The sequence below is a fragment of the Panthera uncia genome (genome assembly GCF_023721935.1).
Source record: "Panthera uncia isolate 11264 chromosome C1 unlocalized genomic scaffold, Puncia_PCG_1.0 HiC_scaffold_3, whole genome shotgun sequence".
In the NCBI taxonomy this organism is placed as follows: Eukaryota; Metazoa; Chordata; class Mammalia; order Carnivora; family Felidae; genus Panthera; species Panthera uncia.
The window spans coordinates 75,307,686-75,330,715 of NW_026057584.1; the positions used below are offsets into that span (position 1 = coordinate 75,307,686).

A 23,030-nucleotide genomic window follows, 5' to 3' on the forward strand; every position below is an offset into this window, starting at 1 on the left:
CCTCCAGGATGAAATAGAAGAAACGGAGATGATCTTTTTTGGAATGATCAGCATAAAAAAAAATCAGCAAAAGGAGAAGAAAAAGCAATTTTTTATTTTTATCCAAATATATCAGACTTCGTAATTTAGTTAGTTTCAACAAAAATGGAGAGTCACCATATAATGTATCATCCAAATCAGGACACTCGAAGAGTGAAAGGGAGTGCTATTATTACTTACACAGATACAACAGGTATAAACTGGAACTCTCCCTGGTAAACTGGGACCTCGGATCAACTTCGCAATAGGGGCTAAACTGCAATTACATGCAGAAATCATACCTTTCCCATACATATGTGGAAAAGATAAAGAAATAGCATCACTAAGAAAAATTAATTCTGGCAACCATGGTTTTTTTCTCATCAATTGGATTTCTGTTGAAATATATCACTCCCTCCCTAAGCTGCTCACCTCTTCTAAGATAATCAATTCTTATGACACCCATTTTCCATCTTGTTATTCTGTTTTCCTTACCTTATACTGTTGTTTTGAGTATCTGAAATCATCTTATCTGTGCTCCCTCTGTCTCCACAGCCGCCCTCCCCCCACTCTCCTACCAATAGTCAGTGTTTAAATGGGCAGCAACCTCCCCTTAGAGCCAAATGTCCAGGAGTTAAAATGGCCTAGGACATAAAAGACATGCAAAAATTTTCTTGAATGAATGTGTGAAATACATTCAGAGAGTTCATTTTTTGGTCCATGTTTTCCTTGGTACCAAAGACAAATTAGAATGACTCTCCAAATTAAATTATGGCTCTATTTAGTTTTAAGTGTTTGGACTAAATGATCTATGGAGTTTCTTCCACTGATAATGAATATCTCATGCCCCCTAGACCCCCTTCTCTCTCTGCTAGTTCATTTCCTATACCTAGAGAATGGGATCAAGGGGTAGAACAACTAGCTCTATGCACAGTGGATGAATGCTCAAAGTTGATCATTTTGCCAGTAATAGTTCCCTGGGATTTGTTTGCACCTACAGAATTTGGTTGATACAGAGGTAGCCAGAAGGTATTATTGTAGTTAATGATAAAATTGTTGATGTAATAATTTTCCAGTGAGAAAATCATCACAGGATTGCTAAAAAAAAAAACCGGGAAATAATGGGAGCCCAAACCAGGCATTAAGGATTTAGATATTAATAAGGAGAAATAGCTAAATTCTGGACAGACTTACACTGCAATGCCCCCACCCCCCACCAAAAAAAAAAAAAAAAAAAAACTATAGGAAAATCTATGACATTTTGATAAGGAGCACTTATAAATTTTCATAAAAATCTCTGCATTCCAAATCTTTATTTTGTAGGTGTTCTTCTGAGCAATAGTTTTTATTTCCACTAATGAGTAATAAATATCAGACCTTGGGGTTAGAAAAATAGTACTGTTAAAATTACTTTGGTAGGCCAGGCATCCAAGACACCAATAAAATCATTGTTTACCAAACAAACAAATAAACAAAAAAACCCATATGGGTAAAATATCTTCAATTCATCTAATTAAAAATTCTCTCAGGTATATACATAACATTCTCCCTGAACCCAGTGACAGGCATGGGGTGGGATAGGTTCCCCAGGTGAGGAAAAAAGGTCTGTCCTGATACAATAAATGCCACAAACAAGAGAACAGCATTAAAAAAGAGACTCATTTAGACATACATATTTTAAGCATAGATATTTATCATCTGTTTCATTGTATTGTCGTATCTCTTCAAGAATAAATTATTGGTTTTTAAAATGACAGAACTTCCAGAAAAGGAGTGAAAATGTTACCAATTGCCTCAGTTTGAAACAGGGACCATTAATTATGTAATTTCAAGCAGATTCTGATATATTCAGTATAAGTTGGCTACTGATGATTACAATGATTCAGCATTTGTTCAGAGCTCATATTTGTGTTAGATAATATACAAAACAGATTTCCAGACTTGAAGTAGTCCAGAAAAGGACCAATTCTCAAATTAACCAATTTTCCCCTAGTGCTAGCAACTTTTAAAAATCCTAAGAAATTTTTAGCATATTGATGGTATGCTCTAAAATTTATAAGTTAAATATAATGGTTATATTTATGCAGGGCCATAAATAGCATAGACTTGTGTGACTCCCTCATATAAAGTACAATTGATAACCTCCCAGGACCTTAAACAGCAGAAAACATTAAATCAGATTTTAAAATGACAAATAATTTAAGGCTAAAATATTTGGTATTAATAATTAATGCCAGAAGCCTTCCTAGCCTAATAAAGTAAACATGCACAAGAACTACAACTTTGAACAAAACATCACAATTTTATCAGATATATATGTACGTATGTATGTGTGTGTGTGTGTGTGTGTGTGTGTATAGGTATATATACACACACACACACACGTGTATATATATAGATATATATACACACACACATATATATAGTTTTATCGCCCTGAAAGCTATCCACTCATGTTTGGTTTAATACATATGTTAGAAATGTCGTGAAGAGTACCACCTCTTTAAATATATATATATATTTTTCCAGAATATACAATATAAATATACCATATATAAATCATGCCATAAAACTAAATGCAAAATTTGCACATTATTGCATGCTTGATGTGATAATACATGCCCGTTAATAAGAACTTTCTTATGGTGTCCTCCCTTTACACAACTTTTGCTTTCTGCACAGTGGCAATACTTGGGAAGAAAGGGTTCTCAAATATGCATATATGACTGGGGAAAAATGTACCTTTCAGATTCCTTCGAGGATTACCTCATCAGCCAAATATTGGACTATTACTAAATCAAACAATAAATAATGCCTACGGGGGTGTTTTGTTATGTGAATCTATCAGAGTTCATTTTTCTTAATTTGGCTGGGAGATTCCCTTCCATCCTGGCTGCTCCTCCCGCCATTTTTTGAAGCTTTGGTGGCAAATCAGCCACTGACTGGCTCATGGGATCAGACAACATCTTGGTGGTTTTAGATACCAGTTTTTCTTCTGAGTTGCCAGGGACTGAACTTATTCGTTGAAGTTTCATGGGCAAATCTCCCAAGCTGTAGGCTTTTTCTGAAGTTGTAGAACTCATCCTCAAGAGTTTTTTGGGAAAGTCTTCTCTTCCAGTAATTTTCTGCAGCTTAGACGGAAGCTTTGTAGTCATGTCGTCGAGTCCATCTAAGCATTCCACAGAATTGTGTCTTTCTTTGCTGTTAGTAATGGCTGGTGCTATCAAAGGGGACGACATAAGCAGCATTTCCTCCTGTTCTTTCACGCTATAAGGTGGCGTGGGGACTTCAAATGTTGCGTGAAACTGGGAGTAATCAACTTTAAAGAACCCTTCTTCTAAGGAAATCACGGGAAAAAAACGATGGCCCCAAAGAACTTCATCTTCAGTGTAAGATGTTCGAGCTTGACAAGTCATCCCTATGGGGCACAAAGAAAACCTGTGATAAGTTCTGCACAGTGCGTGGACATGCAACGCCAGTTTGACCGAAGGGATTCATTTTGCTTTCCTGTTTACGTTTGAACTCTTATCTAAATAAACCGACTAATGGAACACGTGAGAAGTTTCAATACATTAATAGCTTTGATACATACGCTTTCTTCCAATGAAAACCACAGGGCACTTTTACTGTACATGTTTGAGAGGCAACATATCAAGGCACAATTCATTGCTTTTTATCCATGAACCAAAAGTAATAATGGCATCAATATGTGAACATACGTATTGATAGAAGGGGAGAAACCACAAAATCATTTCTATCACTCAAGAAGCCATGTGATATATGAAACAAACCCAACTTTGCATCCAAACTTTACCACTGTGTAAACTTATTAAGATACTTCACGGAGTATCACTTCCCTCTTCTGTAAAGGACGAAATCCCTGCATCACAGTACTGTTGTGAGCACGGTAAATAAAGCAACATGTACAAAAATGTAAAAGGTGTCATATAATGTCTTAATAAATGAGAGCAAAGAGAACTATCCCAAGTATTTGCCAAGTTAATAAAAGTTGAAAATATTTTTATCTTGGGTAATAAAAAGTCATCATGGTGGTCCTATTCTTCTGGACCTTTCAGGCCAGCATAAACTTTTGCTCAGGTCTTAGAAATCCACATGCTAACATCAGTAATCTGTGTCAATGTGATGTTTCAAATTTTATCCCTGCTATAGGAATCTCTAAAACCAGATGCAGGATATCAGGTATAAAATGTTGCTACTTACATATTATGTTAACTTGGATGTCATTGACATCATGCCACTCTTATTTACTCAATTGTGTTGTCTTCGTAAATCAGATATTTAGAGCGGGTTACTATTAAATCAGTCAACCTCAGATATTCATTGGAAGTGTGAAGACTGAGAAGTCCATGAATACATTTAAAACATGTTATCAAACTTCAGTCTTATTTCAGTCAGAAGACAGAACTTTTTGTAACTTGCAAAATTCACTACCTTCTTTCACCTTTACTATCAGACTTCTATTTGAGGCTAGTAAAGTGTAAAATTTAAAAAATTCATTTCCGTAATAATTAAGAATAATTTAAACAAATAATGACAGCCTTTCTGCTTACATTTTTCTTCTCTCTCTGTCACTTTATAAATAATTTCTATTGGGGTTAAGCCTGGAGTAATTTGGATAAAGGGATATTCTGTCTTTTCTCTTGATTAGCGATCATACATACAATACTGAGAAAAAGGATAAGTACATAATTGAAAAGCCATATTGAAGATAATTTCTTCCTGGAATCTTTACAAAATCTTGCCTTATAACTATGGTCAGCTATGTATGACCAAAGAAGCAGCTGTTACACTTATATACCATCCTTTTCCAGATGCTTCTTAAAGAAACAAATGCAGAAAATAAATACCTATCATATCTCAGGCACTGTGTTAGGTGCACTCTGTTTATTATTTCTAATCTTTAAGATCATCCTAATAAGAAATATTCTTGGGGCACTGGGGTGGCTCAGTTGGTTAAGCATCTGACTTCGGCTCAGGTCATGATCTCATGGTTCATGAGTTCAAGCCCGCATCAGGCTCACTGCTGTCAGCACAAAGCCCGCTCTAGATCCTCTGTCCCCGCGCCCCCCCCCACAACCTCTGCTCCTCTCCTGCTCAGGCCATGCTCTCTCTCTCTCTCTCCCCAAAATAAACATTTTTTTAAAAAAGAAAATATTCTTATGTCCATTTTAAAGATAAGAAATATAGCACTCAGAAATAGATCTTGACCTTCCTTGGGCACAGATCTAGGAAGCTATAGAGAAAGCACAGTATTATTCTAATTTCTGGGGGGGTTGATATTGTTCTTTTTACTCTGCCATCATGTCACTAATATTTTAGTTAGGAAACCGATTCTAAACAATCTATCAAATTAACTGTCATGGTGAAAATCAAACTGGCCAAATACCAGTCTTCATAATCAACATTTTATCAGGAATAGCCCTCAGAAACATTTATACATGGAGATAACAAAATTAGTTTAAAGAGTACTTTGTAAGTACTATAGACATACACACAGTAGCATTCTGTATCTTCAATTTCTAGCCTGTATTTCATGAAAAAAACTTACAGATGATCATTCAGAAAAGACTAAAAAATGTATTTCCTGATATATTTACTTGACTTTATTTTGAATAGTTTAAAGATCATGAAAAATTATAGTACACAACAACTATCCATGTTCCTATCCATTAAGATATGAAAAATAAAATAAATAAGTACCCTGTATTTGTTTTAAAAAAGTACCTTTAAGTTTCTCTCCCAAAGCAGTCACTCTCATAATTTATGTATCTTTCCAGCCCAGGATATTAAAATAAATTTAAGAAAAAAAATCAGAGGGCTCTTGGTGGCTCAGTCAGTTGAGCATCTGACTCTTGGTTTTGGCTCAGATCATGATCCCAGGGTCATGGGATTGAGTCCCATGTCAGGATCCATGCTGAGAGTGGAGCTTAAGATTCTCTCTCACCCTCTGCCCCTTTTCCCTGCTCATGTGCTCTCTCTCTCTCAAAAGAAAATAAAAGAAAAAGATCATAAATATATATTTACTGTTAAGTGACAGTACTTCCTTCACAGCCCCATTTTAACTTTTAAAAATTATGCCACTGAAAATTGATGGTGGGTAGAATTATCTGAAGTAAGGGCATATAGTAAATATAACTCAGTGTAACATAGGTTTGTAGGTTTGTCCTCTGGTCATTACAAATGGATGTATATATTAAGAGTTGAAGTAAATTCAGACATAAACTTTGTTCAGTTACTTGTAACAACAAAAGAGTAAACACTGAAACAAAATCCAGTTACTATCACCATCTTAGTTCATTCCATTTTAGTGACATTTTTTACATTGGGAAAGGAAAGGAAATGAAACAAAAAATCAACATTCTGTCCCATTATTTATCTTTATAATATACCACATTGCTGATCTGCAATGCTTACTTATCCTGAGCTGTTTCCTGGGTAGTTATCAGCAGTCAATGAAAAAAAGTAAAAAAAAAAAAAAAAAATCAAATGGTGGGGAAACATGGAAGAAATAAAATCTTATGGAATTTTCACTTTGGGGAAACAGGATATTGAATACTAATAAGGTGCTGAAGGTACAGTGACATCTACAATGTAAACAGGTATTTCAAGCATCTGTTCACATAAAGATACCTGTAAGCATTGTTACTCAAATGTCAGTGGAGGATTTTGACAGAAAAGTAGGGTGGGGAGATTTATTTCTACTATGTGAAATTAAACTAATTTCTTTTCAGAGTGAACTCATTGTTGTTGGATATGAATTATGAATTTGGCTGTCAATTCAATGTTACTTGGATATCATTTACCTCATGCCACTAAGTAGCATGTGAAAAATACCTGAAACTCTCTGAGATTCAGTTCTCCCTTCTACAAAGCAGAGAAGAAGCATCATCTCATAAAGCTATTGAGAGCTTTGGACAAGTGCACAGAACAGCGCTTGCTATTTAAGGCGAAGCTTAATAATGACTGCTGGGTTTACTGCTCTATAGTAATAATCATTTCCATTTCCCGTTCTTCCTGAAAATTAGTGTTAATGCATTAACGTAAGTGGGGAATTTTGACATATCACTAATTTGCCCCACATCAGCAGTATGGGAAATTAAATTTACAGATAGCTAGATATCAGATAGCAATTCTCTTTTTGGAAAAATGATCCATTAAACATTCAAAATGTTCTAAAATCTAGAAAAAGATACACTGCTCATATTTCCAAATATTAGAGTTTCTTAGTTTCCATCCATGTATCTCCAATAGCTTAGGAGACTGAGTGTAGAAGCTTGGGGTGGATTATTAAAAAGGCCTGCAGCAAGGTGACTAAAACCATGACAATACTTTGGTAATTATACCAACGACATTTGCATTTGACTCATGTTTGTTCCTCTGCTCCTTCTTTTACAGTTTCATTAGATGTAGGTACACAGATGCATAGATTTCCAATTCAACAGCATTACATTGTTTAATTTTTTTTTTCTTTTTTAGTTTTTTATTTAAATTCTAGTTAGTTAACATAGAGTATAATATTGGATTCAGAAGAATTTTGTGATTCATCGCTTACATACAACACCCAGTGCTCAACGCAGATGCCCTCCTTAATGTCTATCACCCATTTAACCTATTCCCACCCATGTCCCCTCCAGTAACTCTCGGTTTTTTCTCTACAGTGAAGAGTCTGTTTTTGGGTTTGCCTGTCTCTTTTTCTCATGTTTATTGGTTTCGTTTCTTAAATTTCAGATATGAGTGAAATCATATGGTGTCTTTCTCCAGCTGATTTATTTCGCTTAGTACAATATACTCGGGTTCCATCCACATCATTGCAAATGGAACGATTTCATTCTTTTTGATGGCTGAGTAATATCCCATTGTATATATATATAGGACATCTTCTTTATCCATCCCTCAATTGATAAACATTTGGGCTCTTTCCATAATTTGGCTATTGTTGATAGTGCTGCTATAAACATCAAGGTGCATGTATCTCTTTCAATCAGTATTTTTGTATCTAACATCAGTTTTTTAATCTGGTTTAAACTTACAATATTAATATCCAGTCAACATATGAATAATGATATTAAAGTATTAGAAGGTGGAAAACAGAAAAATGTCTATGATGGTCAATCTGCAGTTTAGACAATGTTCTAAGGTAACGCAACTGACAGACTTCTTTTTACACATTAACCCAAAATGGTGTTGAAAAAGCAAAACACAAGATTTCAGCTGAAAAGATTTAAAGTAAAGATAATATGTTTCCTAAGAACATGTGTGTATCATAGTATTCTTCCTTGTAGAATACTTTATCTTATGTTTCTTACTCTAGGTCATTTTTTTAAGTCATTTAAAAATAACCCATGCTTAGATTCATAATTGGAAATGCTGTTTGAATCAAAATAAATGCAGGTGAATGGCATTATTCACAGGGTACTATATGATTGCAACTCTTAACTGGCATTGCGACAGTTTGCGTATTTTAACCAGATTCCAAGCTTGAACAAATGTGATGAAAATCAACACGAGCTCATCTCTGTGGAAACTGGTAAAGCAACAGATGCTGCTACTGGAAATAGCTGGGACTTTTGATCCTTAGATGAAAAACATTTTGTAAAAAGGGGATTTATTTCCTGCACTAATTCTTAGATGAAAAAGCTATAGATTGCTTTTTAATTTATTCCAGCACTGTGTTGATCTAAAATGATTGAGGCGATGCAGTCTAACCTTTTTACTTTTGACTTGTCCCCTTCCTGATTCTACCTTTAAGTTCCTCTTTAAGTGAATTGAACACTTATTCAAATAACAAGTCTGAGAGCTTTTTAAAGTGAAAATTGGCAAGGGAGTTTCTATTTGATAAGTCCTTAATTAAACTTTCAGAATACCTCTAACTCAGCGATTCTTTGTTGTTTCTGCTGGTTAGAAATGGTCCCCTACATAAGGTGTGTGTGAGATGGTTAAACACAATATAACCAGGCCAAGGGGAATGTCTGGATGTTGTGACACAGAAAATGTCAAATAATCAATAACTTGTGCACAGCAGAGGCTTTATCTAAACCTTAATATGGAATCTGCTGAGAGACAGAGAGAGAGAGAGAGAATTCTAATAATGGCTATCTTTTATGTGTGCACTATACAAAAGGGAAAATTGGAGAAAAATCTCCTTTAATTAAGCTATGTAATAATAATAGGTAATAATAGTAAGATTGCTATAAGAACTTATGTGTGCCAACCATCTCTCTAAGCACATTGTACATGCAATCTTGACTCTTCTCAGCTCTGATGATGTACTTGAATCCCTGATCCATTACTAATTAATGTGCGAACTTGAAAACAACCATTAAATCTCTTTACTCCTCAGTCTCCTCATCTGTAAATTAAGGCCCGCTCTCTTGATTTTACATAGGATAAACTGAGAGGATTAAATGAAATTATGTAATGTATATATAAGTTGCATGTACAATAAATATTGCTCATTTTCTTCTAGAAGAGTCCCTAAATACAGGACATCTGACTACTCTACAAGTCTCATTTATATACATACATCCACAACTGAAAATTTTAGCCGAATAATATATTGTTTTTATTCATTAAATTTGTCATTTTTGGTTTTTTCCCCCCAAATTGGCAGTGGTTTTTACAACTTAGCATGTATAGCATGTGCTGTATCACATGTAATTTCCTAGACTGCCCTATATTATTGCTCTGAATATTACTGAATAGTCTGTAGCTGTTGTTTCCCTTAAGTACTCCCCAAATTTCACCCATCCTCCAAGATACAATAACTATAAGGCACACTTGTCATTCTCTGCCTGTTCTCTGTTGTGTTGTACTGAGCTGAACCCAAGTTTACACTCTAAACTTTCTGAGGCAGTATATGATGTTAGGGTTTTGTTATTTGTTTTTTGTTGTTTTTTTTTTTATCTTGTTTATAAAACAAAGACACTCTGTCCACCACTGTTCAATAACACTAAGGTTATGGCATCAGGCTCCTCTGGGATATAGGTTGCAAAGCTATTAAGAATATATAAATTGCTTCCAGAAACTGCAGTTTTCAAATAGATGGAATCCCTTTAAAGCTCAACATATTCTGCTCAGACACTTTAGAGAAGAGTAGAAGTTTCTGGCATGCATTCAACCCAATATTATCCTCTATTATTTACAAGCACTTGGCCTTACAATGTGTTCTCAGACATCACTTTGCTATTATCGCTTGAGCTAGGTCAAAAAATCTTAAGAAGATTAAAAGACAAAAACAAGAAGAAAAACCCAAGTACATTTGTTAAAAAATAAAGTGTCAATAAGAAATTTAGTAGTTTCGAATTTAATAGTTTAGGTTTCTTACTTTCCAGAAGAACAAAAGAAAGGAAGATAGATTTTTAACCAACAACAAAGATGGGTAGATTTGCAAACAGGAATGCAAGTGCAGGTGTAAAGGGTCAATGACACATAGAAACTATGACAGATAATTCATGGTCATACTGTTAAAAACATATTTAAGAGGATTGGGGTAATATTAATAGCCAAAGAACACGGGCTTTGAATTTGAGGTTGCTGTGTTTTAACCACACAGTATTAGTAAGATCTTAGGCATATTATTGAAATTATCTAAACCTTAATTGCTATAAAATATGGATAGTTATAAGGGATAAAAATATATAATTTATTAGGTTATTATAATTGAAAATGATATAATCAATTTAATGGGTCTCCCATATTACCTGGTAATAATCATTAGCTATTATCAATCATCATTATTATTGGGGTTTTAATTAGTTAAAACGTCACTTTAGATATATTTCAATTCTTTAGTGATCACCCATTTCTCAGAATCAACTCAAAGCAAATGAAATAATTTTTGCCTTGTTAGTTTCTATTAATTTGTTGTAGACCATGTTGTCTATACTTATCTGCAATAAGAAGAAAGGCCTATTAGTACACACAATATAAATGGAGTCAAGTCTGTGTCTGTCAATGTGGTCTACTCTGCACAAATATGCCTAACTTTATGGTAGCAAATACTTCCCTTGTAGAAATACAAGTAACTTCTCTGCTGTGTTGACAGGGGACTACCTTCTGCTTTCCACTATCACTTCACACAGAAGCATTACAGAATTTGACCAGTACGCTTTCAACTGATTATCATTCCCTTAACCTAAGAGAGGAAATGTTCCATTCTTACAGCATCTCTTTCTCTTTATGGTACCTATTAAAACATGTTTCTTTGCCCTGACAATTATAGGATCAGAACCAAACCTATCCATTCTATAGTTTTCTCTTGTTAAAATATGATTTTAGCTTCTAAAACACCTTCAAGACCTAAATAAAATGGAACCAAATTATTGTTGGAAAATACTCCATAAGACTGACATCAGAAAAGATGTTTTTCAAAGGGAAAATGTAATATTTTCTTGCTTAAACAGAACATTTTTCAGATAATGCTGGAATTTGATTATTTTGAAGAACATTATCTCTAATCATAGGCAAGAAAACTTTTTAAAATATTGTCTGAAGCAACAAACAGATCAGCTTTTTAAAAATGTTGCACATGAATTACAACAATTAAATGTTTAGATTATTTCCTGTTTTTAAAAGATATTCCTAGAATTTTGCTTTAAAATGGCATTTATAACCACTTTATATGGTGTTATGGGCTGAATGTTTGTGTCATCTTAAAATATAGGCTGAAATTCTCACCTTTAAGTATTAGGAGGCAAGGCCTAGTAGCTTTTAAATTATGTGATATGTAAACAAAATAAATAAATACAATTTAAAGAAAAATAAAGAATAAACCCCAAACTTACCAGCATGTCTTCCTAGTTCCTTCAAAATCTAGCCCTCAATGTCCATTTTAGTTTTAACTCTTTAAAAACTGTCAACAATAACTACAACACATAGTAGACAATATATGCTGGATCCCAAGTTTTCTGAGTATTATAATTCTCTTCACCATACTATTCTTTTTCTCATAGGACAGATAACAATACTGAGGTATCGGGAGGGGAAGTAGCTTGTCCAATGTCACATGACAGGATATGGTTGTAGTGGAGATATAATGTCAAGCCCTCCAATTCCACAGTCAGCCTTTTTAACCTCTATGCTATTCTGCTCCAATTTTTTTGAATGGATGACTTTCTCATTAATAATTACTGTTTTCCACGCATATTACTTGGTCCATGGCTGTTTCAACTGCTTGAAATATCCTCTTTCATCTTTCTACCTCTTCACATAATTCCTCATATTCAAGGCTTGAATTAAATGCCACTAAATGTATGAAATCTTTCCTAATTTTTCTCTTCTAATGTATTGTCTTTGAAATATACACACAAGCGCACGTGCACAGGCACATACACCCATGTTTCTCAACCACCAGGTACTATAAATATCTCAATGACATACATAATCAACTTCAACCAGTAATAATACTTAACATTTATTAATTGATCAAACATTTCCTTTCTGCCAGGTACTCTTCAAGATGCTGAATTACAAGGTGTTATGGCAATGGAATGAAGGATAAACTCACTCAACCTCTATGTTTAAACCTAGTCTTTAAAAATGAGTAGTAGTTTGCTACACAGTCCCTATCTATCACATAAGACAAATTCTGGGGTGAGTAAAGAGCAGATGCAAAGACACAACCAGTTGCACCTGAATTTAAGACACAGTTCCTTTTTGTCCATTAATGAAGTTACAGATATGGATTAGATTAGAATCAGCTTCTTGTTTAATTAAAAAAATATTTAATGTTCTTCATTTATTTTTGAGAGAGAGAGAGAGAGAGAGAGAGAGAGAGATCATGAGTGGGGGAGGGGCAGAGAGAGAGGGAGTCACAGAATCCGAAGCACACTCCAGGCTCTGAGCTGTCAGCACAGAACCTGACACAAAGCTCAAACCCATGAACTTGATCATGACTTGAGCCGAAGTTGGATGCTCAACCGACTGAGCTACTCAGACGCCCCAATTAGAATAAGCTTCTTAAGGGAGCTCTTATCCACCTTGGCATCTCTAGTATCCAACACTGTGCCAGATATTAGATGCTCAACGCATTCTTTGGGAGAGGTAGTAGGAGGAGTGGAGGAACAAGAAGAATAGGAAGGTCAAAAATGTCAGTGCTAGAGAAGACAACTTTGTTTTGTTTTTAAAATTTTATTTATTCTGAGGGAGAGAGAGAGAGCACAAACTGGGGAGGGGCAGAGAGAGAGGATCCCAAGCAGGCTCTGTGCTGTCAGCACAGAGCCTATGTGGGGCTCCATCCCATGAATCATGATATCATGACCTGAGCCGAGATCAAGAGTCAGACACTTAACCGCCTGAGCCACTCAGGTGCTCCAGGAAGTCAATTTTTTTATGATACAGCATTCCCACACTGGTCAGTAATCTACTAGATTGCCCGATCTACTAGAAGGGGTCACCAGCAAAAATGCAAGGGATATAATTATACTAAGACCTTTTTACTTTGGTTAGTAAGGTGGGACAGGAGAGTATATAAAAATAAATTATATATAATCACCATATAAAATACATCAAAATCTTGGATGGTGAGTAACTTTGTTCTGCGGGTGTTCCATAAGAAAGACAAACAAACATTTCTAATTTTAACTTGATAAGCGAGCAATGTCTTACAATACGAGCAGTACCTGACACAAATGTCACATCACAACTGAGCCAATGGTTCCAAAATTTGCTTTGATATACAAGTGCTTTGGATTACAACCATGTTTCTGGAACGAATTATGCTCACAAACCAAGGTATGAATGATTCTTGCACAAAGAAGATACACTTGCTCATAAATCAAATTCAATGATCTGGTTATCCAGTTAGGTTTTTCCTTATGCTTTTGTGAAAATATACACTAATAGATGTAGGTCTAGATACATTTTCTAGAGAGGTTATATTTTATTTGCATTTAACCATTAAGCCACATTAAATTAACTGGTATTTTGATATACTTGAGTATTTGACCTCTAGTTAAATCTAAGCTTTGGGTGAAATTTCTATCCCTCATGTAACTATAACTGATCACTGTATAAAATGCAGCATTATCCATTTATACCTGACAATCTAAAACTTGTTTTCTCCCTGAGTCATGAGGCTTACTTTTTGTATAGGCATTACTTCTTTTTCAGTATCAAACTATAGCTATTTTTTAACATCTTCTTTGGCAGAAATTCAAATTCTTTTTGTTTGCCTGCAGGCTTAGAACAGAGCCTGGATAAACATTTGCAATTCAGCAGTTATTACGGTTCCATGCTTTGCAGTGAAAAATCAGAGAATTTCCCTTCCAATTTTTGTTCTTAAGTTATTTATAGAACCTAAATGAAAAATAAAATATCTGTAATTTTATGGAAATTATTATTGTTTTCCATTCTAGATGTGAAAATGCCACTTCACAGTAATCATTACAAATATATGATATTTTAGCTCATGTATTTTAAGAGAAAAATGAATGATTGGTTTGGGCATGTACATACAAGTCTTAATAAATAATTTAAATTTCTGACATGACAAAACAGGTGTTTAACCATGAAAGTACTAACGTTTCCCTATCAACATCACTAATAATCAAGGAAATGCAAATTAAAAGTATAATTTTTATTATATGAGTAGTACTACCCCATACGTGTCAGAACAGCTAAAATCAAAACCACCAGAAACAACAAGTGTTGGCAAGGATGTAGACATAAAGGAACTCTAGTGCATGGTTGCAAACTGGTAGAGCCACTATAGAAAATAGTAAGGAGGTTCTTCAAAAAATCAAAAATAGAATTACCATATAATCCAGTAATTGCACTGCTGGGTATTTACCCAGAGAATACAAAAAAAATAATAATAATTTGGAAAGAAATACGCACTCCTATGTTTATTGCAGCATTATTTACAATAGCCAAAGTATGGAAGCAATACAAGTGCCCACTGATAGATGGATGAATAAAAAAGTGGCATATATATTATCAAATGGAATATTACTCAGTCATAAAAAATAATGAAATCTTGCCATCTCCAACAGTGTGGGTGGATCTACAGGGTACAATCCTAAGTGAAATAAGCCAGTCAGATAAAGACAAATACCATATGATTTCACTCCTGTAGAATTTAAGAAACAAAACAAATGAACAAAGAAAAAAGAAGACAAACGAAACCCAGACTCTTATATACAGAGAACAAACTGGTGGTTATAAGAGGGGAGATGGACGGGGGATGGCTAAAAAAAATGAAGGGGATCAAGAGTACATCTATTGGATGAGCACAGAGCAATGTATATAATTCCTGAATCATGGTAATGTATACCTGAAACTAACATAACACTGCACATTAATTATACTGGAATTAATTTTTAATCCACTTGGAATTAAAAAAAAAGTTTCCCTAGACCACGCGGTTTCTCACCTTTAGACAGTATTTTAATTTGCTTTAATTAAAAAAAAGAAAACCGCTTAAAAAAAAAAGCTACAATATAAAAATCCTGAGGCAAATAGGGTAAGAGATGTAAACAGAAACTTCCTAATGATTGACATTTTCAAAAAGGAAATGATAACTGAACTCTCTAAAGTTTATCTTAAAATGTATCTCAACTCCCAAGACAGCTTAGATTTTCTCCCAGGTGTTAAAGTGAAAAACGATCTGTCTATAAGCAATCTGTTAAGATAGAGTCAGGGTATACAGACAAAATTCTTATTTGACCTGGTGATCTTTGGGGGAGATTTTATCATATATATATATATGTATATGTATACACATATATACATATACATACATATACATATATACATATACATACATATACATATATATCTCATTTATAAATATAATTATTTACATCATATAAATAATGCTAAGAAAAAAATATATAGTAATGTCTAATATTCAAAGGCTTATTGATATTACAAACACTATGGCCAAGATCTAAACAAGAAAGAAAGAGAGAAAGAAGAAAAGGCAAGTTAATCCACTTGGAATACTGAAAATCAAGCTCTCTGGCCAGATGCGCACATAGGAATCATGAGATAGAGTTAATAATTGGTAAAGAAGACGCTTTCATTTGTGGCCATACATACCCAAAGGTATCAGTTTTCATGGTATTCATAATCAGAAACTGTATTCCTATCATTTTTAATAACAATTTTAATAGACTTTGAATTAGTGATGTTTATTCTCAGACATATCACTTTTTCACAACAAATAAAAAGAATTAAGAAATAATCTTAATCGTGCAGTTGCATTCTCTGCCTAATAAACATTTCAGAAGTTAACAAGGTAATAACTTCAGTGATTGACCTGAAAAATACATGAACTGTGCTATGATTAAATATATATTATATTATATTATATTATATTATATTATATTATATATATTATATTAATCATATGATTAAATATATATTTAATCATATATGTATATATATATTTAATCATATATATGTGTATATATATATATGATTTAATTTCAGATATGAGACAGAGAAGTACCCAACTTACTTCTGAGATTGTTTCATTTATTAATTAAAAAATTCCATAGGAAAAAAGTGGAAAAAAAATTGTCTGCACTTAAGGGATGAGTCAAGAAAGAAATATTTAAAACCAAATGAAAAGGAAAAAAATTGAGAAACTGATTTTTTTATGAAAAAAGGAAGCTGATTGATGGGGTGGAGTGGGGAGAATGTTGTTTCAGACATGTTATTATGAAGCAATGTAGATAATTCATAAGAATATCATCTAATACTTAATGGACCTATATTCTAGGGTCTATGTTAAAATATCTAAGTGAATTAGTTTATTCTCAAAATCCCTATGGAGTAGTTACCATCTTCTTTTTCAGATGATTAACCTGTCCCTAAAAAATGGGGAAAAGGTATGAACAGACCCTTCATCAAAGAAGATATACAGGTGGTGACTGATCACATGAAAAGATGCTCCATATTACATGTCATTATATATTTGAAAATTCAAATAATAATGAGATACCACTAGATATCTATTAAAAATGGCCAAAACAGGGAACACCAAAACCAGCAAATGCTGGTGAGGGTGCAGAAAAACAGGACTGCTCACTCATTGCTGCTGGGAATGCAAAATAATACAGCCACTCTGGAAGACGGTTTGGCCGTTTCTTACAAAACTAAATATATTCTTACCATACGATTCAGCAATTGGGCTCTTTGGTATTTACCCAAATGAGCTGAAAATTTATGTCCACACAAAAATCTGCACACAAATGTTTATGCAACTTTATTCATATTTGCCAAAAGTGGAAGCAACCAAAATGTCCTTTAATTGGTGAATGAATAAACAAACTGCTATATATGTATAAATGGAATATTATTCAATGATTTTAAAAAGTGGGCTATTAAGCCATGAAAAACACAAGTAACCATAAATGCATACTACTAAGTGAAAGAAGACAATCTGAAACACTACATACTGTATGATTCTAATTACATAACATTCTGGAAAATCCAACTATGCAGACAGTAAAAAGATCAGTGATTACCAGGATTTGGGGATGAACAGGTGCCAGATTGAGGATTTTTAAGGCAGTGAAAATACTCTATATGATAACTGTAATAGTAGATACATGTCATTATGCATTTGTCAAAACTTAGAACGTACAACACAAAGTGTGAACCCCGATGTAAACCATGGACTTAGATTGATAATGATGTGTCGATGTCTGATCATTGATTCTAACAAACGTACCACACTGGGGCACCATGTTAATGGTGAGTGAGGCTGGCAGCGGCTGGGCTGCAGGGCTGGGGGATGTATGGGAACTCTGTACTTGCTGCAGGATGTTACTGTGAGCCTAAAACTTTTCTAAAACATCAAGTCTACTGATAATAAGTAAATTAAAACAAAAAAGCCAGTACCTAAGAGGTTAAGTAACTTGCTCATGGCCTCCTGGCTTGTAAGAAATGGAGCCAGATTCCTTCTGTTCTTGGAGTTAACTATTCTGCATCTCAAGAGCCCTCATCTACACTCATGCTACATTTCAACCATTTCGCTATGCCATAAAGGTGGATCTCTATACCATGATGCATATGGTGGGAAAAAAAAAGAAAGACTACTAATGTATAAATTTGCCACCAAATCTTTTTCTCCAACAGGTTCTAAATTTTGATTATTATAATTTATGAAGTCATAAATAAAGAGGTTTTAACAACGTTTAAAATTTACTTAAAAAAATTGCTTTTGTGGTTGAAATGAGAAGTCACACAAACATCCTGTTTTGTTGTTTGCAAATTTCCATATTCCAAACACCCTGCTCACTGCATTAGAAAGTATCTAACCTATTCATATACATATAAGCAGGCGCATCTATTTTGCTGTACCTATATTTTATCTCCACAAAATGAATGGAGGCAAGAAATAGGTCTGTTTTGTACGAAGTCTAAGCTAATTTCCAAAACCCACACCTAATGTCAAAGTTTCCAGAGGTGCCTGAGTGGCTCAGCTGGTTAGTGTCATGGCTCAGGTCGTGATCTTATGATTCTTGAGATGGAGCCCCAAGTTTGGCTCTGTCCTGACAGTGTGGAGCCTGCTTGGGATTCTCTCTCCCTCTCTCTGTCCCTCTGATGCTCGAGTGCTCCCACTCTCTCTCCCTCCCTCTCTCCAAGCAAACAAACATAAACACCTTTAATGTAAACGTTTCCAGAAAGATAAAATTACGTAATTATTCTTTCAAAATATAAAGATTTCCCATTGTAATCTGAAACCATCATTACTGCTTATATGGTCTATGAGGGCTCCATTCTGTCTGATGCTGACAGCTCCAAGTTATTTTTTAGGCTGTTACCACGCTGTCTTAAATCCACTTCTTGCCTCAAGTAATGTATACGGTTTGCTTAATCTTTCTTGAGACATCAATTCTTTTAAGTGCATATAAGATCTAATAAATTGTGGAAGAAGTAGAACTCACTCTAAAGGACTATCATGTAAGATCCAAGTCTAGCACTGTTGGTAAAATATGGTAGGATCTTAATGGGGAAATGTTACTATCACCATAAAAGAAAGGGAAAAGTACACAGACTACATTTCAAGAGAAACACATTAAACATTCAAAAGTTCAAATGGCTAGAGGTGGGCTTAACATGATACTTACAAAGCTTACATTTCAGGGACTTTCACTAGCACAGGTCCTTTCCATTTTCATAAATTTGATGTCAGAGTTTTGTATTCTTTTTATCTTAAAGAGAACCCCCCAAATTATGGAAGCACCCACCACTAGATAGATTTGCACCTGCAAAGTGCTGTAACATGTAATCAAAGTGAGGCTCGATGACTTAGACTGCATGCATCCTTAGAAAGATTTGCCAATCTTGGTGATATTGTTTTATAATTCATCTGTCCTTAATATTTGTTAACTTTGGAAGGAAAGTACACATTCTGCATACCTTTTATAGGATTCCCTATTTCACTTCAAGTGCGTCCTCACATCTCATCCATACAAATTGTTCACTGAACGCTGTTCTTAACCTGACTTCATGCTCCCCAACCCCACAGCTGTGCAAGAACCAGCCTTCTACAGCATCTGGCAGACATCCTGACTATGGACTCTTCCTCATAATTTCCATTCCTGTCTTTTGTGGCGGACTTAATAAATGTTGACTAGGATTACTATTACTATTATTAATATTTTAATATCTACTTTCCGAGACCAAGATCTTATTATGCAACACTATTTTTACAGTGAAAGGTTAAACTTTTCTATTTCCTTGGCATGCTGACAAACCTCTATTGGGTAAGGAGTATTTGGTGTCGTATACTGAGGGGAAATTGTACTTATCACCTGAAAATAATGCATCAGTCCACTCGCTGAGGGGTAATTGATGTGTTTTATCAAAGGCTGTGGCACAGCCTGCTAGTGTTTGGCAGAAATCATCTCGACTGCTCTATGGAGAAAATATCTGATCAGGGCAAGACTGAAGCAGCCAGACCAGTTGGGAAGCCCTGGTAAGGGACGATGGCCAAACAAATGACTGTGGAGAAAGATCTAAAAGATACTTCAGAGGCAAATCGAACAAGACTTGAAAACTGATTGGATGTAGGAGGTTACAAAGACTGGTGACCAACAACTTCATATTGTTAGCATGATGAAAATGGACATGCCATGAAACTCTACTCGGACACATAAGAAAGAGAAGCTAAAAATAGTAAATCAAATCATACCCTTTTATTTTCTGAACTTTCTGATTAAATTTGTCTGACAGTTTTGTACCATCATGCCTGCCAACTTATAGTCCTAGCAGCCAGTAGCATGAGAAAAATAACCATTTTTGTCTAATCATGTGCCATTAAACTAAGAACAATTACTTCCAACTAAACTGTCTCTCCATTCTGCTAGGCTCAAAGGATATGTTATGACCGAAATGTCACCTCAGATCTCCAGTTTCTATATCTGGCATTAATTTCATTAATTACAGCTTCATTGTTTTACTCCTGATCTGCTGACAGAGCACTGGCTGGGTCTCAGCCAACTAATCAGATTAAATACATTGTGTTTGAAATACACGATGTGCATCTTAATGAAATGGTTTTTCCTAGGCTCCTTTCTAAATAGATAGGTATCTATAATCTTACAGTGATTTGGTGATGTTAAAAAAAATGTTTTTAACGGAAGCCTTTAACTTTCTTATAATCAACAGAAATCTGTCGGAGTAGAGCCATAACTCACTACTTCTTTTCCAGGAATATAAGAGCAAAATAGGCAAAGAAAATGTACTTTATTAACAGCTTTGATGAAATAAAGAATTATGTCTGTTGTAAATTGAATAACCTTATTGCCTGAATAGTGCAATTAAAGAAACACATAGTAATTTGAATTAGAGAGGCCTTGGGAAACATAATCTAAAACACTAACTTGTATCAAAGAAAGAAAGTGAGGTACAAAAGAGTAGCCACCTTTACCTATTTTCATTTATTATAGCACAATTTGGCTTGAAGATGTCAACACTAGAAAGGGAAATGAGAACATGGACTCAATGACCAAATAATTTCAACACAATCTAAATCCTTCCTTTAAAATGAAAAAAAAAAAAAAACAAAAAAAACAAAAAAAACCAACTTGTTATTTTGCCTAAATTACCCAGATTAATTCTGTGTATAGGTTCAGTCACATTCTTGAGGTGCCCCTTATTTTAATTAACAGCTCTAGTTGCTATTAGAACATATGAAGGGAGCAACCATCTGTCTCTTTCTCTACTGTCATTTTCAAATAATATTGGTGTTTTGGTTCTTGGTATACCTATTCTGAGGTCCTATCAGATCCTTTTAACTCCTAGTCAATTAGGGCAAGGAGGCAAATAAAGAACCAAGATGGTGTGGTGGATGAAAATACACTATTGAATAGAGGTATTTTTTTTTAAGTTTATTACTTTAGACCTAAGTATTATATACATCTGTATATAAGATATAATACCTGAAATAATATTTTTTTGATATAGTGATTTGGTTTAAAAAATCTATTTCCACTGTCTTTGGTCTGAAAAACTCAAACAAAATATTCTACCCCTAAATCTATCTACCTAGCAATACAGAGCAAACTTCCTTTATTTTGAAAAAAAAATATATATATATGTATGTGTGTATGTGTATATATATATATATATATATATATATATATATGAGATTCCACATGTCCAAAGGTATGGATAAGAAGAGAGTAGTAAGAAATTTTCGACCTGTGCCAGAAGAATCGCCACTCAAGAGAACAGCTTAGGTACAAAGCCTATGCCCAACTCTTGTGTTTTTTTTTTTCTTTCTTTTTTTTAAAATTTTTTATTTCTTTTTGAGACAGACAGAGACAGAGTGGGAGCAGGGGAGGGGCAGAGAGAGAGGGAGGCAAAGAATCTGAAGTAGGTTCCAGGCTCTGAGCTGTCAGCACAGAGCCCAATGCGGGACTCGAACCTACAAACCGTGAAATCATGACCTGAGCTGAAGTCTGACGCTTAATCAACTGAGGCACCCAGGCACCCCCACTCTTGTATCTTCTACATTGGAACAGAATAACTTGGTTTTACCTGAGCTAAGCATTCAAGTTTTAACTATTGTTCTTATTCCCATTTCATGTTGACATCTCTCAACCCTAATGGTACTAAATCAACTGATAACTTCAAATTCCCTGACCAGTCTTGACAAGTTATCACATAGAAATGCCAACACTCCTCACTCATCTGACAAACTGATAATCTTTAACATACTGGAAACTTCTAACTCAACCTTCCTCTCTCCCAGCATTTGGGAATCCACTCTTCCCTGCCTTGGCCGTCCTTGCATTTGGGAGGTGATCAAGACTGAGATCACTGAGGGTCCCAGTAAGGTATCTAAAGCTTTTAATTATCTATTCTAAATATTTGGGTAGACTGTCCAGTTGTCCAAATTTCAGGCACATAAGGTTTTCATATGATGGCTCTTATCAAAGAAATCTACACATCCAGTGATCTTGTGAAAGCTGTGGTATATAATTTTTATTTATTTATTTATTTATTTATTTTTAATTTTTTTTAAACATTTATTTATTTTTGAGACAGAGAGAGACAGAGCATGAACAGGGGAGGGGCAGAGAGAGAGGGAGACACAGAATCTGAAACAGGCTCCAGGCTCTGAGCTGTCAGCACAGAGCCCGACGCGGGGCTCGAACTCACGGACCGTGAGATCATGACCTGAGCTGAAGTCGGACACTTAACCAACCAAGCCACCCAGGCGCCCCTGTGGTATATAATTTTTAAATGGATAAATTTTTAATGGATAAATAGTAATGACTTCAAGTAGTGACTCATCGTATTCTGGCTGTTTATTTAGTCTTCTAAAATTTAATTTGAGCATAACTAGATGTCAAACTTGTATCACCTATTTAATATGAAATTGATACAGTATGTAAATGCATTAAAATCATATTCTTGAATCGAAAGTATTATTAGACTATACTAACATACAACATGTTAGTATGTGTATATATGTATATACATATTCTTATAGATGTAACATAAAACACTAGTGTATATACACACTAGTG

At 34.5% G+C, this 23,030-nt stretch overlaps 1 protein-coding gene across 1 annotated transcript in view; it reads right to left on the reverse strand.

The window, feature by feature from the left end:
- Positions 1-1,306: 1,306 nt before the first annotated feature.
- Positions 1,307-23,030, reverse strand: part of KCNJ3 (potassium inwardly rectifying channel subfamily J member 3) — a 149,311-nt gene continuing 127,587 nt past the window's right edge. Inside the window, exon 3 of the mRNA XM_049615628.1 lies at positions 1,307-3,436. Within this exon, the coding sequence (XP_049471585.1) occupies positions 2,850-3,436 (587 nt within the window). The 3' untranslated portion in view covers positions 1,307-2,849. The remainder of the gene's footprint in view (positions 3,437-23,030) is intronic.